Below are 15,241 nucleotides of genomic sequence, written 5' to 3'. Positions count from 1 at the left end.
GCAAAAAAAAAAAAAATGAAATTCTAAACTGTTATCCACATAGAAAAAAATATTCCTTTTAAATTCTGACCAGCCAACCTAAAAATCTCAAGATATTACAATTTTACCAGACCTTAAAAATATTATTTCAAATAGTTTTTTGGTTTTATAAGGTGGATTTCCTTTCCCTTTCCTATTTTTATGGTAACTAGTTATACTGGGTTTGCATGGTATAACTGGGTATCCAAAGCTCATGTCTGTGCAGAATTTCAGAAGGTGACCTTATTTGGAAATAGGGTTTTTTTTTTTTTTATTATTTTCCCACTGTACAGCAAGGGGGTCAGGTTATCCTTACATGTATACGTTGCAGTTACAGTTTTTCCCCCCACCCTTTCTTCTGTTGCAACATGAGTATCTAGACATAGTTCTCAATGCTATTCAGCAGGATCTCCTTGTAAATCTATTCTAGGTTGTGTCTGATAAGCCCAAGCTCCCGATCCCTCCCACTCCCTCCCCCTCCCATCAGGCAACCACAAGTCTCTTCTCCAAGTCCATGATTTTCTTTTCTGAGGAGATGTTCATTTGTGCTGGATATTAGATTCCAGTTATAAGTGATATCATATGGTATTTGTCTTTGTCTTTCTGGCTCATTTCACTCAGTATGAGATTCTCTAGTTCCATCCATGTTGCTGCAAATGGCATTATGTCATCCTTTTTTATGGCTGAGTAGTATTCCATTGTGTATATATACCACATCTTCAGATGAAATAGTTAAGGATGTTGAAACCATCCTGGATTTAGGGTGGGCCCTATGTTCAATGACTGATGTCCTTATAAAAAGAGGAGGGGACACTTATAGACACAGATGGAGGAAAGCCTTATGGAGACTGAGACAGAGGCTGAAGACAAGGAATGGCAGGGCCACCTGAAGCCGGAAGAGGCAGGAAAAATCCTCTCCCATATGCATGTGTGAGAGTGCAGTCTTCCCATCACACCTTGGTTTCCAACTTCTGGCCTCTTAAACTGTGAGAGAACAAACTTAATGTTGTTTTAAGCCACCTGGTTTGTGGTCATTTGTCATGACAGCCCTTGTAAACTAATGCCCTAGCAATGGAACAATCAATCTTATTTCTACCATATGAGACATACTAAAATCCTGATCAGGTGTTCCCATTGTGGCTTATTGGGTTAAGAACCTGACTAGTATCCATGAGGATGTGGGTTTGATCCCTGGCCTTGCTCAGTGGGTTAAGGATCCGGCATTGCCACAAGCAGTGGCCTATTTTACAGATACAGCTCAGATCTGGTATTGCTCTGGCTGTGGTGTAGGCCTGAAGCTGCAGCTTGAATTCAACCCCTAGCCCTGGCACTTCCGTGTGTCAAAGGTGTGGCTGGAAAAAAACAAAAACAAAAAAACCTGCAAATGCTGATCATATCAACAGTGAGATCCTCTGCAATGATTCCCAGATCATGCACAAGGCTAGGGCCAGCTTCATGGGATGTGACACTCAGATGAGTCCTACTCTTTGGATAGCCCAGCAGTTACTACCCTAAAGTTCTCAATAATTTTGAATAAGAAGCCGGGTATGTTCTCTTTGCATTGGACCCTGAAAATTATGGAGCTGATCTTGTACACAGATCAGGAAAAACAACAACAACAACCTTGCCTCCCTTTTAGTAAGCAAGCAAGTGTGGACCAGTTGTGTTCACTATTAAAAGGGACTGTAAACCAATTATAATGGAAAAAACAAAAATCATTTAAAAAAGGAACTTTTGTTTTTATTTTTGCTTTAGGTGTTTGGTCACACACACGGCATATGGAAGTTCCCAGACCAGGGATTGAATCCAAGCCACAGCTGAGACCTCCACTACAGCTGTGGCAATGCTGAATCCTTTACCCCACTGCACAGGGCCAGGGATTGAACTTGCAATTCCATAGCAACCTGAGCTGCTGCAGTCAGATTCTTAACCCACTACACCTCAGTGGGAACTCCTATTAAAGAACATTTAAAAAGATTTAAAGGTGTATGAAACACAATATTTCTTTGTCTACCTAAAAAAAATATCCTATGATGCATTCTTAGTACTCACATATCCAAAATTCTGTGCGCCTCTCGGAACTCCAGCAAGCAATTCTGTGATGAAAACAGTCATTTAGAAGGTGAATTACCTAGATACTTTAAAGCTATACAACAAATCATTTAGAAGGAGCTTTTTAAAGGAGTAATTATTATGTGCTATGTAGAGAGCTGAAAGTTTGAAGTCACAGTTTGGCACTGGCTTTTGCTTCTGCTATGGACAAAAGAACACAGAAGACCAACAATTGTACTTTTAGATTCATCTCCATCTCCATCACCAATCTCCATGTATTTCTGCCTCTAGAATGTAAACCTGGCTTCTCTGACCTGTGTGTGATTTGTTGGTTAAACCTCTCATTCGGGTTTCTCCAGTTTCACTGTCTTTTGTGCTTGTCTTTTGTACCAGTGTATATATAGGTAACACTTCCTGTCCCACCAATGTGTTAAAATGATTTCATTACTTAAGGAAAAGCCACCTGTCATAAATGATTGCATCGTGTCCCTAGAGCAGAATGACAGGAAAACCTGGCAGCCTAGGGTATGCCAGGAAGGAGGCTTCAATAATAGAGGTAGAAGAAACAGCTCTGGTCAAAAGAGGGCAGCATATTCTAATACACAATGATATGGCCTTAGATTCAGAAAGCAGTGGTTTTGGTCCTTGTTTCTGCTTTTTACCTGGAGTCAATCACTGAACCTAATTTTTCCAGCCTCTAGCAATTGATGTGAGTCAAAACTTCCTGATGATCAAAGACTTTTTCAGCTCTCATTTCTAGAAATCTAAACCCTCCTTTGATTCATTGGGGTTACATTTTTAGTTTAATTTAAGAAAGTGGGCCCTTTCCCTTCAAATTTCCCTCTGCCCCAAACCTGCCCCTAAAGGTGGACCACAAATTCTGGCATTAATTCTAGCTGATGTACTGAATTCTAGCAGATGTGGGCACTTATGCTGTTGGTAACTTTTTAGGTCAGTTACCTTCCCCTCCCCCCATCCTGTTTTGGAGATGAGTTAATTTCAACAATGCTGAACTTTAATAATCAGAGAAGGTTCATTTGGGCTTAGATATTGATCTTTTTAGTAGTAAATTCACTCATTCAAGCAACATTTATGGGCAACTATAGGATATGGCAGGGAACAAAGACAAAATTCCCTGCTCTCGTGGAGCATATATGGAAGAGGCAGTCAATCTGAAAAGCAGTCAGTTAAATGATATGTTAGAAGCTGATGAGTATAATGTAGAAAAACTAAGCAGTAAAATGGTACTGAGAGTACTGGAATTTCAGGGTGAGGAAGGAATCGTGATTTATTAAGGTGGTCATGGAGAGTCTTGGCAAGTAGATGACATGTTAGCAAAGATTGAAGAAAGCCAAGGAGTAGATATTATGGAGATCTGGAGGAAGTATGTTCTGGTCAGAAGGAACTGCAAGTGCCAAGGTCCTGAGGTAGAAGTATGTCTAGAGTATTCAAAGAACAGCAAAGAAAGCAGGGTGGCTGTGGTGGAGGAAGTGAGGGGTCAAGGACTAGGAGATGAGGTCAAGGTGAATAGAAGAGGGTCTTTAAGGTCATTGTGAAATGTGGATTTTAGACGGAATGGGTTGGAAAATCATTGGGAGCAAAGAAGTTATACAATGTGACTTCCGTTTCTAAAGGGCCACCCTGGCTATTAGATTTTGGGAGGACTCCGAAGGGCAAAGATGGAAGCGGGGAGACCAGTTAGGGAGCTACTGCAGCAGTGTTGATGAGGACTTGGATCAGAGTTGAAGGTGTGGAGAAGCAAGAAGCAGTCAGATTGCGGTTGTTTTTTGGGTTTAGTTAGCAGGCTGTGCTCAAAGATTGGTTATGGAGGGGAGCAAAAGAGCGCAATCCAAGACTGATTTCCAAGGTTTTTTGGCTTGAGTGACTCAGAGGCTTCCATTGCCATGTACTGAGATGGAGCTAATGGGTAGAGCACATTCAGGTGGAAAGATCAGGAGTTCAGGTATAAGTATGTACATCCACAGTTTGGATGTCTATTCAAATAGAGATGTTGAGTTTGGAGTAGAGATTCTGAATTAATGGATACAGGTATGCATACAGGTATGGATGTTTAGTAGAGGCACCCCAAACACAATCAGATAAAATGGAGTTGACTGATTTTAGGAGCAGACTTGTCAAATAGGAAAGGCTAATAGGGATTATGTCATTTGAGATACATGCTAATTACTGCTTCTCATATTACACAAACATTCAGAGTTTTGTTAAAAAAAGAAATAAACCATCACACTAGTAACTTTGAAGCCTCCAACCTCACATGGCTACAACTCTAAAGAGTTTTTAAATGTAATGCTGATTAAAAGTTTAAGAATTGTTTAAAAATCACATTCTTCAAAGGGCTTTTTAGGTCACTTTACCTTCCCCTCCCCCAACTCTGTTTTAGACATGACTTAATTTCTTTTTTTTTTTTTTCTTTTTTTCGCTTTTTAGGACCATACCCATGGCATATGGAAGTTCCCAGGCTAGGGGTGGAATCAGAGCTAGAGCACCTGGCCACAGCCACAGGAACACAGGATCCAAGCGCCATCAGCAGCCTATGCCACAGCTCACAGCAACACGGGATCCTTAACCCACTGAGTGAGTTCAGGGATCGAACCCACATCCTCACGGATACTAGTCAGATTCGTCAGATTCGTTTCCGCTGCGCCACAGTGGGAACTCCCTAGATGACTTAATTTCCACAATGTCTCTCACCTTGCTGAGAGTCTCCAGTAAATTCCCCAGCAGCAACTGAATAGCCTGTTTTAAAGAAAAGAAACCAACGAATCACATGTTTAAAGGCTTTACAAATGATCTGTATCTCGAAATATGAAAGAACTACCCTAGTACTACTTTGTGCAGAAATCCTGATAAATACTGTCAAAGAGCAAAATTAGTCAAACCAAGACTTATAGTCTTGGCAGTGTAACCAATTTGCTGCTTCTGAGTATGGCAGTGCAATCAGATTCTAAGGTCCCTTTGCAAAGCAGGAATGCTTCCTTGCCCACCTTGACTTGTCAATGGTGGTGGCTGCATTTTAAGAATTGCTGATTAACCATAATCAGACATGATTACTCTGAGAGGTAACTCTTGCCCTTGAGTTTTGCTATTTCTGATCCCCAATAAGACCTATTTCCTAATCCCCTAAACAATGATCTCCCACACATTTCACTTAGCTCTAAAGTGAGGTGAGGTGACCAAAGAGAACTACAATTTTTAAAAGTGCATGCGCTAACCCAAATCCCATAGGATACCAAAGGTGGGAAATGAGAGTGGTGAAATAGCATTGTGTTTTGCACACAATCAATTCTGAGAGGGTTCTAGCAACTGGAAGGTGTCTTGCTCTTTCTAGAAACTGGAAAGGTCCACCATTATGTTGCCCCAGTAGTACTGGACATCCCCACCAATAGATAGTATCTATGACTGACAAAATATTTTATGTGCTAGAGCACGTCACAGAGCCTATAATATAGCTATCAAACTATGTAGATTATATATTAATGGCTGAATCGAAAGAAAGGAAAGTTAACAGTCCACTCTAAGCTAGGAAGAAAAGAACATTTGCCTAAAGTTTACTATCAGATAAATGAAGAATAAAATTTGCCTCTTCGCTTAACATGTGTGTCTTTGGAGAAACCACAAATGCTTGAGCGATGGATCTCACCAAGGTAACTGTCATCGTAGGAAGCTGGAGCCACTTCTGTCTGTTTTTCTCCGGCCAATTTCCTTAGGATATCCTTGAAGGAGTAATTCGCAATGATATCTGCAATACTGGCAGTGATCACCTGACCTGTGTTCAAAAGGAATAGATTAGCTGAATGAATGCAAGAGGCAGGCCCTCCGCTCTGCAGGACGCAGGGCACCTGAATGACACGTACTCCTTTGAAAATGATCATGGGATGGATTGCAGTGGCAACACTGACATTTCCTGCCTGGCCCTAGAACTGCAAGGTAAAGTTGCTGACAGCCAGCTTTTATTCAAGTCTAGTTGATTTATAACATCACATTTCACTAATGTTATGTTAGATTCAGGTGTACAGCATACTGATTCAGTATTTTTCTAGACTGTACTCCATTGCAGGTTATTACAAGACACTGGGTATAATTCCCTGTGCTATACAATATCTCCTTGTTACTTCTCTATTTTTTATATAGTAGTTTGTGTCTGTTAATCCCAAGCCCCTTAATTTTATGTCCTCTTCTGGCCTTGACCTTATACACTTCCTCCACCTCCAAATGATAAACATATGCAAGGGTCAAGACACCTGTAGGCAAAATGTATGTGATTCAACTATTGTTCTAGAGTATTCTAGCTCAAAGAACCATCATCCAGCTTTGAGATAATCTAGCCAAAATATATCTTTTTACAGGTGGGGAAACCTTGGCTCAAAGAGCTTGAGTGCCTTCCCTAAGGTCATGTGGTTTTGCTATTAGAATATTACAAGCAGGATCTTCTTTGGCATTCTAGTAAGACTTTTCATGTTCTCTCAAAGTTCAGATGTATTAAATCTAAGTCCTCAGTTAATAAATTGTAAAACATATCAGCTAACCTGAAGGAAGGAATTACATAATCTCTGAGCCATTCACATTTTACACTAAAAGACAAAGCATAAAATGATGACAGTGGGAAGCAGTGAGGGCCAGCAAGATCCAGAATTTTTGCAAAAAAAAAAAAAAAAAAGAATCCAAGGCCACCAACATTGATAGAAGAATGTTGGCTAATCTCCCCCGAAAAAAAGTCCCAGTCAGAAGCCTTGAAGTAAGATTGTATTGGGATGGACATGAATTCAAAAGATGGCCAGCAATATTCCACTACAATTGTTTGGCATCCCAGTTTTTATTACGGACATCTAAGGAAAAGGGGTGATCTCATGCTCTTTGGGAGAAAACTGGAAGAAGGCTTTCAAGAGACTCACATTTAATATTAATTTTGAAGCCAAATTATTCCTTGGTAATTCTCACATAATTCCCACCGTCTTTCTGTTTGAAGTCCAAAAAGAATAAAACCCTCAAACCAGGCCATAAATATCTCCAAATGACCATGCCTGAAATGCCTGTTCTTATATTAAGACAGTCATATTTGCACATGCGTTTTTGAACAATGTCTGTAGAATTTGCCAGTTTTCTCTTGGTTACAGCTATATACCTTCTTCCCACTTCCCATAAGCACATATCTTTGTTTCCTTTAGCTGCTTCCATAGATATTACAATCCTAAGACTTAATAAAAGAGTTTTTAACCATTTTTATTAAAGTATAGTTAATTCACAATGTGTTAGTTTCAGGTGTACAGCAAAGTGAATCAGTTATACATACATTCATTTTTTTCAGATTCTTTTCCCTTGTAGTTTATTACAAAGTTCCATGTGCTATACAGTAGGTCTCTCTCTCTCTCTCTCTCTCTTTTTTTTTTTTTTTTTTTTTTGCTTTTTAGGGACGCACCTGTGGCACATTGGAAGTTCCCAGGCTAGGGGTCAAATCAGAACTACAGCTGCTGGCCTACACAACAGCCACAGCAACACAGGATCTGAGCTGCATCTGTGACCTCCACCACAGCTCACAGCAATGCCAGGAATCGAACCCATATCCTAATGGATACCAGTTGGATTCATTTTTGCTGCGCCATAATGGAAGCTCCCTTTATCTATTTTATACATAGTAGTGTGTATATGTTAAACCCAAACTCCTTATTTATCTTTCCTCCCCGTCCTCTTTGTAACCATAAGCTTGTTTTCTATATCTGTCAGTCTATTTCTATCTTGTAAATAAGAATATTTGTATCATTTTTTAAATTCCACCTATAGGTAATATCATACAATAATTTGTCTTTGTCTGACTTACTTCACTTAGTGTGATAATCTCTAGGTCCATCCATGTTACTGCAAATGGTGTAGTTTTGTTCTTTTTATGGCTGGTTACATTCTATACATGTATCACATCTTTATTCATTCATCTGCCAATGGACATTTAGTTTGCTTTCATGTCTTGGCTATTATAAACAGTACTGCTGTGAACATAGGGGTGCATGTAAGTTTTTGAATTATATTTTTATCTGGATATATGCCCAGGAGTGAGATTGCAGGAGTGAAATTATGGTAACTCTCTTTTTAGTTTTTTAAGGAACCTCCATACTGTTTTCCATAGTGGCTGTACCAATTTACATTTCCACCAACAGTGTAGGAGGGTTCCCTTTTCTCCACACCCTCTCCAGCATTTATTGTTTGTAGACTTTTCAAGGATGGTCATTCTGACTGGTGTGAGGTGATGCCTCATTGTAGGTTTAATTTGCATTTCCAGAGAGTGATATTAGTGATATCGAGCATCTTTTCATGTGCCTATTGGCCATCTGCATATCTTCTTTGAAGAAATGTGTACTTAGGTCTTCTGCCCATTTTTTGATTGGGTCGTTTGTTTTTTGATATTAAGCTGTATGAGCTGTTTGAATAAAATTGCAAATTGTCTATTGCAGCCAAATGCTTCTCTATTCCCTTGATATAGCTAATCTTGAGCATGTCATCAATATCAGACATTTTTGCAACTTAAGGAAAGAATTATGTAAAATTAATCAAGTGAATTAGAACAGAATCTTTAAACACACACGATTTTTATTTTAGACCCGTCCAATGCATAAAATATATTGTTTTCCAGTTTGCAGAATGTTTAAAGACTGAAATGATAATTATTTGATGTTCCTGGTTGAATATGAACTAGGATGAATTAAGCCTAACAGTAACTTCATGTAAAACGTTATCATAAATCCACTCTCCTGTATCTTTCCCATTGGCTTTGTAAACATTACAGGGTCTCTTCCATTTAAGGAATCAAAGTCATCATTCAACTATTCATCTCTCTCATATTCTGCTCTATCTTTATTCTAAACTTTACAGCCAAAATTAAGTCTGTGTTCTCTGTAATCTCTCTTTAGGCAACCCATCCATCTCCATAGCTTCATTTATCACCATTATGCAAATTTTTATTTTAGCCCAGACATCATCTCTGAGTTTAAGCCCATACCTCTAAATGCTTATGTGAAAAATCCTGGATGTGTGTACATGGGTAACTGAATCACTTTGCCATACAGCAGAAATGGTCACAACATTGTCAATCAACTATACTTCAGTAAAATTTTAAAAAATGGAAAACAATTCATACTCGACAGCACCAAAAGCAAACCCTTCATTCTTCCCCAACCCACTCCAAACTTGCTCTCTTCCAGCGTTCTCCATCGCAGGGACTGAGACCCATCTACAGCCATTCAGTTCCCAAAGTCAGCAGTACACCGTTGACATCTGCCCTCCCATCCCCCACAGATATCCGGTTGATCAGCTAGGCTGTTTATTTTGCCTCCAAAGTAATTCCTCCCCTTTCTCAGTCTGTACCATCACTGCTCCAAGACTCAAATATCTCATCTGAACCTTAGAGCTAGTTTACCTTATAAACTTATAACTAGCTCCTGACCTTATACCTAGTTTGTCGATACTTCACTTTGGCCAACTTGCAATCTACTTTCCTTTTTTTTTTTTTTTTAAATTATAGTTGATTTACAATGTTCTGTCAATTTCTGCTGTACAGTAAAGTGACTCAGTTATACACACACATACACACACACACACACATATACATTCTTTTTCTAATAATATATTCTGTCATGTTCCATCACAAGAGATTCCCTGTGCTGTACAGCCAGACCTCATTGCTTATCCACTCCAAATGCTATAGTTTTGCATCTACTAACCCTAAACTCCCATCTGCATATTGCAGCCAGAGTGATTGTTGCAGAACACCCATCTGATCATAGCATCCCAGGCTTAAAATTCTCCAGTGGTTTCCCATTATTCTCAGAACAAACAATATGTTCTTACTCCACCTAAGGCAATCCACTGAAACTGCGGCCATCCACCAGGGATTTCTCATTGTTTTAGGATAAAGACAAAACGGCTCACCCTGGGCTGCAAGCCCTGCCTGGTGAGTGGGGCTGCTCTATCCCACTCAGTATCTCTTAACTCTAGTCCCTTGACGTCCCTCCTTTTTGCCCAAGAACATTTTCACACAGCCCCTCCTCTCTTTGCCTCATTACTTCCTATTCAAGGTTTGAATCTCAATTCAGGGTTGCTTGCTTCCAGATTAGCTGACATGAAGGTTGCTGCTGACATATGTAACACCTTTTTAAGAATAAGAGAAAGTTCCTCCCAACCTCCCCTCCCCCCGCCCCCCACTCTTCCCCCTGGGCTCCCTAAATGCAGCACAGATTGTACTTCATCTCCCTGTCAGCCAGCATTCAGGGGACAAAACACATCTGCATGAGGCCACCCTGGAGAAGCCTCCTATGCTCCCATGGCCCCTTCTTGCTATCTGTTTCCTTTCTAGTGGGTATCACGCCTGGAATTTCTCAAATACTTGTGCGAATATTTGATTAATTCCTGTATCTTTCCCAGATGGTAACCTTTGCAGGTTACGCATTACTGTATCCTCAGCATCTTGCACCAAGCCTGGCTTGGCCTCCATAAGCGTTTGATGAATAAAGGAATTAAGTTGGAACAGTACATATTAATCCCAAACTCCTAATTTATCTTCTCCCCATTCCGCCTTTCCCCTTTGGTAACCCTATACACACTACTAAATATAAAATAGATAATCAACAAGGACCAGCTGTATGCACAGGGAAATCTACTCAGTATTCTACAGTTGGCGGCCTAGCAATTAAGGATCCAACACTGTCATTGCTGTGACTTGGGTCACTGGTGTGGGTGTAGGTTGGATCCCTGGCCCAGGAACTTCTGCATGCTGTGGGCGTGGCCTAAAATTTCTGTAATAACCTATGCGGGCAAAGAACCTGGAAAAGAGTGGATATATGCATATATATAACTGAATCACTTTGCCGTATGCCTGAAACTAACACAACATTGTAAATCAACCATACTCCGATATAAAATAAAAATTAAATTAAAAAATCATTAAAAAAAGGAAAAGTCACAACAGTGTTTTAAAATATCACTGCTCTAATAAAGTACAAACTGACATGATACTTCCTTCATTGGAGAAACTATAAATATGGATATAAATTTAACATAATAAAAAGTCAACCCTTGATGTTACTTCTGTTTCATCTCCTTGTTCCAAACAACCAGTGGGCATTTCTTCTCTGCGAACAGGACATACCTTGCCAATAAAAGCTCCCAGGGCCTCCAACTATGAGGTCTCCATTCTATAAAACAGAAAGAGCAACAAAAATTGGAAAAGAAAAACAGATTTTTTTTTAAAGGGTGATAAATCATCATTAACAGCATTGCAGTAACAATTTGTTATACACAAAAAAAAGTGATTATTAAGAGGCCCTTATATCTGAGTCATGCAGATCATTTTCTTTCCTTTTATTGCTTCCAATTATTTAGTGTTATATTAACTAATTTTAATTTGGCTCAATTAGGTTAAGTAAAATTCTCTCCCCTGAGAATATATAAATGCAGTTTTTTGGCCCTGCCTCAAGTAAGCAAATATCTGCATGTTTCCTGTGGCACAATTTAGCAGACATGGTCCTTTGAGCCTTGGCAATAAAAACAAAGTTCAGTTTCTATTTATCTCAAGGCCACGGTAATGCCTATTTTTTTCCATACATCTGCAAACCCACCCCTTCCCAGGAGAGAGAGAGAGAGCCAGAACTCCAGACTAGAAAATAATACGTTTTCTTGTTTACTTACAATCTCACCTCACATATCCTGCATCCTTAACTTTCATGGGGGGGGGGGTAGAAAAAAGAAAGAAAATAAAATTTCAGATGTCGATGAAATTTAGATGATTTTTTTCAAAACCATGGACTCTTTGCCTCCTATATTCTTACTAGATATCTCTGTTTTTAATTTTGTGAAAAGATATGTGAATTTTAACACGAAAGTGAAAGCTAATCCATCAGTTACAGCTAAGAGATAAAAATGTATAGATTCTTGTGATCTTTTTAGCAGCATATTCCTTAAGTGAGTTTTTGAGATTTTTTCACTTAAAAATGAAGTGAGACTGTTGCTTTTCAACCTATATATTTCTTTACTATTTAATAGATGTCATGTACATAGATTACTTTATTAAAAATACAGAGCAAACAGAACAGATACTGAGTCACAGACTTTGAAAAATATATGGTTTCCAAATGAGACAGGTTGGGGGGGGGGATGTGCTGGGGGTTCAGGATGGAAATGCTATAAAACTGGGTTGTGATGATCCTTGTACAACTATAAATGTAATAAAATTCATGGAGTAATTTAAAAAAATAGAGAGCAAAGAGGAGTTCCCTAGTGGCCCAGCAGTTAAGGATCTGGCATCATCACTACTGAGGCTTGGGTTCAATCCTTCGCCCACATGGATGTGGGACCCCCCCACCCCGCACCTCCCCAATAAAAAAGCAAAGAGAAAAATTTCAAGGAGTTGCCAAAATAGGATATACCTAAAGACTCTTTGGTTGGTGGTGGTTAGTGGGGGTTGGGGGGTGGGAGGCAGAGGAAGAAGGTAAGAAAAAAAAAAATCAAGCAGATAAAATAAATATTAGAAGTTAAAGACCCAAAACATTCACCTTATAAAAATCCAAACTAAATCCTGCTTGGCAGTAACCCTGGCCTTCAGGATCAGCATTACCTGGAATGATCAAAAGATATAAATGTTATAACGTCATCCTTCCCAAGACATATTTTATTTATTATTATTGTTGGTGTACATCTTCCTGTGGCATATGGAGGTTCCCAGGCTTGGGGTCGAATTGGATCTGAAGCTGCCGACCTACGCCACAGTCACAGCAATGGGGGATCCAAGCTGCGTTTGCAACCACAGCTCACGGAAACACTGGATCCTTAATCCACTGAATAAGGCCAGGAATCAAACGCATAACCTCATGGATACTACTCAAGCTTGCTACGGCTGAGCCACGATGGGAAGTCTCCCAAGATATATTTTCCTAATCAGTTCAGGATACTCTGCTGTTTTCTCTATAGACTTCTAAATTTGAAATGATTGATAAGTGTTTTACATTTATTTTTAAAATTTATTCCAAGTAGGAGTTCCCGTCGTGGCGCAGTGGTTAACGAATCTGACTAGGAACCATGAGGTTGCGGGTTTGGTCCCTGCCCTTGCTCAGAGGGTTAACGATCCGGCGTTGCCGTGAGCTGTGGTGTAGGTTGCAGACGCGGCTCGGATCCCGCGTTGCTGTGGCTCTGGTGTAGGCCGGTGGCTACAGCTCCGATTCAACCCCTAGCCTGGGAACGTCCATATGCTGTGGGAGCGGCCCAAGAAATAGCAAAAAGACCAAAAAAAAAATTTATTCCAAGTAAAATCTGAAACAGATTTCAGCCTGTTTTCTTGTCCCAAATGGCACTATTGTTCTGTAGTAAGATCAATAGAGGGAGTTCCCACTGTGGCGGGGTGGGTTACAACGGCTGGGATAGCTGCAACGGCTGGGATAGCTGTGGGTTCCATCCCAGCCCGGTGCAGTGAGTTAAAGGATCCGATGTTGCTGCAGCTGTGGTGCAGGTCGCAGCTGCAGCTCGGATTCATTCCCTGGCCTGGGAACTTCCACATGCCATGGGTGCAGCCATAGAAAAAGAAAACAACAGCAAAAGATGAATAGGATACATGTTCTTGGACTTATCTGACTAGGTTTTACAACTCAAGTTTGTTTCAAGAAATGAAACCTCCTAGTTCCCCAAGTGGCAGTTATGTGTTTCTGAGGCACCTGTGAGTTCTCAGTGAAGCATTGCCTTGAGAAAGGGAGGGCTCCACTTGCTCACCAGGACGGATACTTTCTGCTGAGAGCCTCGATTTTCATAATCCATCATAGGACATTAACTGTTAATTATTCTATTATCATTAGGTAACTATGGACATTGCATTTCTGGTCATGGTGAATCTCACAGGGACACTAATATTTGCGAAAAACTCTCTAGCCATGGCTTATTTTATATTCCCTGTAATGTAATTTATTCACTGACTGGCCAATAGGACTTATACAGATTTTTAAACCACAGGCAGGTCAACATGTGGATTCCAGGATATTAGGATCCCAGGCCCTTAGGAAGAGGAATGTATTGCTTGTCCCTTTAAAAGAGTGTCTACAATTCTCAAGCGCTTAAATTAAAACTAAAATGTAATTCTGAAGAAGGACGCTCCATCACTACCTAGCTAGATCCAAACATGCAAATAATTATTCTGTTCTTATCAAAGATAGTCCCGAATGGAAATGAAAAATAGGAGGGCAGGAAAGGAAAAGCTCATCAACACAGGAAAAAAGAAAGTGTATAGGTTGGGCATGTGCCTGTTCTAGAAGCTTTTTGAAATGGATCTGCCCTTCGCAGCTTTTCCCAGGATGTCTTCTGTTTTCTCTTTTCTTTGGTTGTTCCTTAGCTAATTTTAGATCTGTCATCAGCCATTCTTTCCAGATGCTCCCTTTATATTCTAAAATACTATTTTACCTCATATACTGTATTTTTTGGATGATCTGTTTTTAATTCAAATGTCAACGTATGCTTTGTGTGTGTCTTTATTTTTTTTTAAGCTCTGGTCTTTTTTTTAGCTTTATGGAAGTATACTTAATATATTTTAAAAACTGCACATTTTGATGAGCTTCGACATATACATAAACCCATGATGCTACCACTACCATTAAGAGAATAAACACATCTGTCACCTCCAAAAGATTCCTTTTGTCCCCCTCCTCCCCAACCAACTATTGCTTTGTTTTATTTTGATGAAAATGCTTAACATGAGTTCTACCTTCTTAACAAAAATACAGGAGCATAGTACCTTACGCCGTATTTTATTTTATAACTATATTTTGTGGTTTATAATTATGAGTGCTATCAAGTTCCTTAAAGTCTCATCTGTATCACCTCGCATGTCCAGGTACCATTTTTCTAGAAGTTCATGTGTGTGTAACTATTTGTATGTATCCGGAAATATGTATGAATACATGACATATGGTTAGATGAACATATATGTATAATCTGGACTATATTTAAGAAACATATTTTTAATGCATAAACCTTTTTATAAATCCTTTTTAAAATACATGAACTGTTTTATTTTTAATATTGTAAATTCCTCAGAAAGGAAGAAACAGGACCCTTCTTTGAAGTCATTTTGCTTTGAAACAGGAAACTGAAAAAAAATGAAGTGGTTTTTCATAAAATTCATTGAGAA

The 15,241-nt window shown here is 39.4% G+C and overlaps 1 protein-coding gene across 2 annotated transcripts in view; it reads right to left on the bottom strand.

Annotated features, from left to right (window-relative positions):
- Positions 1 to 15,241, bottom strand: part of ITGA8 (integrin subunit alpha 8) — a 171,516-nt gene that overhangs the window by 123,937 nt on the left and 32,338 nt on the right. For both annotated transcript variants that reach the window (XR_014817944.1, XM_021064834.2), the window contains exons 5-9: positions 12,627 to 12,688; positions 11,225 to 11,270; positions 5,732 to 5,857; positions 4,783 to 4,827; positions 2,071 to 2,114 (exon numbers count right to left, since the gene is read on the bottom strand). Coding sequence is in view for 1 of the 2 variants with exons in the window: in XM_021064834.2 (XP_020920493.2) it covers positions 2,071 to 2,114; positions 4,783 to 4,827; positions 5,732 to 5,857; positions 11,225 to 11,270; positions 12,627 to 12,688 (323 nt within the window). In the remaining variant the exon portion in view is untranslated. The remainder of the gene's footprint in view (positions 1 to 2,070; positions 2,115 to 4,782; positions 4,828 to 5,731; positions 5,858 to 11,224; positions 11,271 to 12,626; positions 12,689 to 15,241) is intronic.

This window comes from Sus scrofa, chromosome 10 (genome assembly GCF_054392235.1).
Source record: "Sus scrofa isolate SSC_HxYL_T2T_F1_AM1 chromosome 10, Sscrofa_HxYL_maternal_Yorkshire_Landrace_v2.0, whole genome shotgun sequence".
NCBI classification, from domain to species: domain Eukaryota; kingdom Metazoa; phylum Chordata; class Mammalia; order Artiodactyla; family Suidae; genus Sus; species Sus scrofa.
This window is presented reverse-complemented; position numbering and strand designations above follow the sequence as displayed.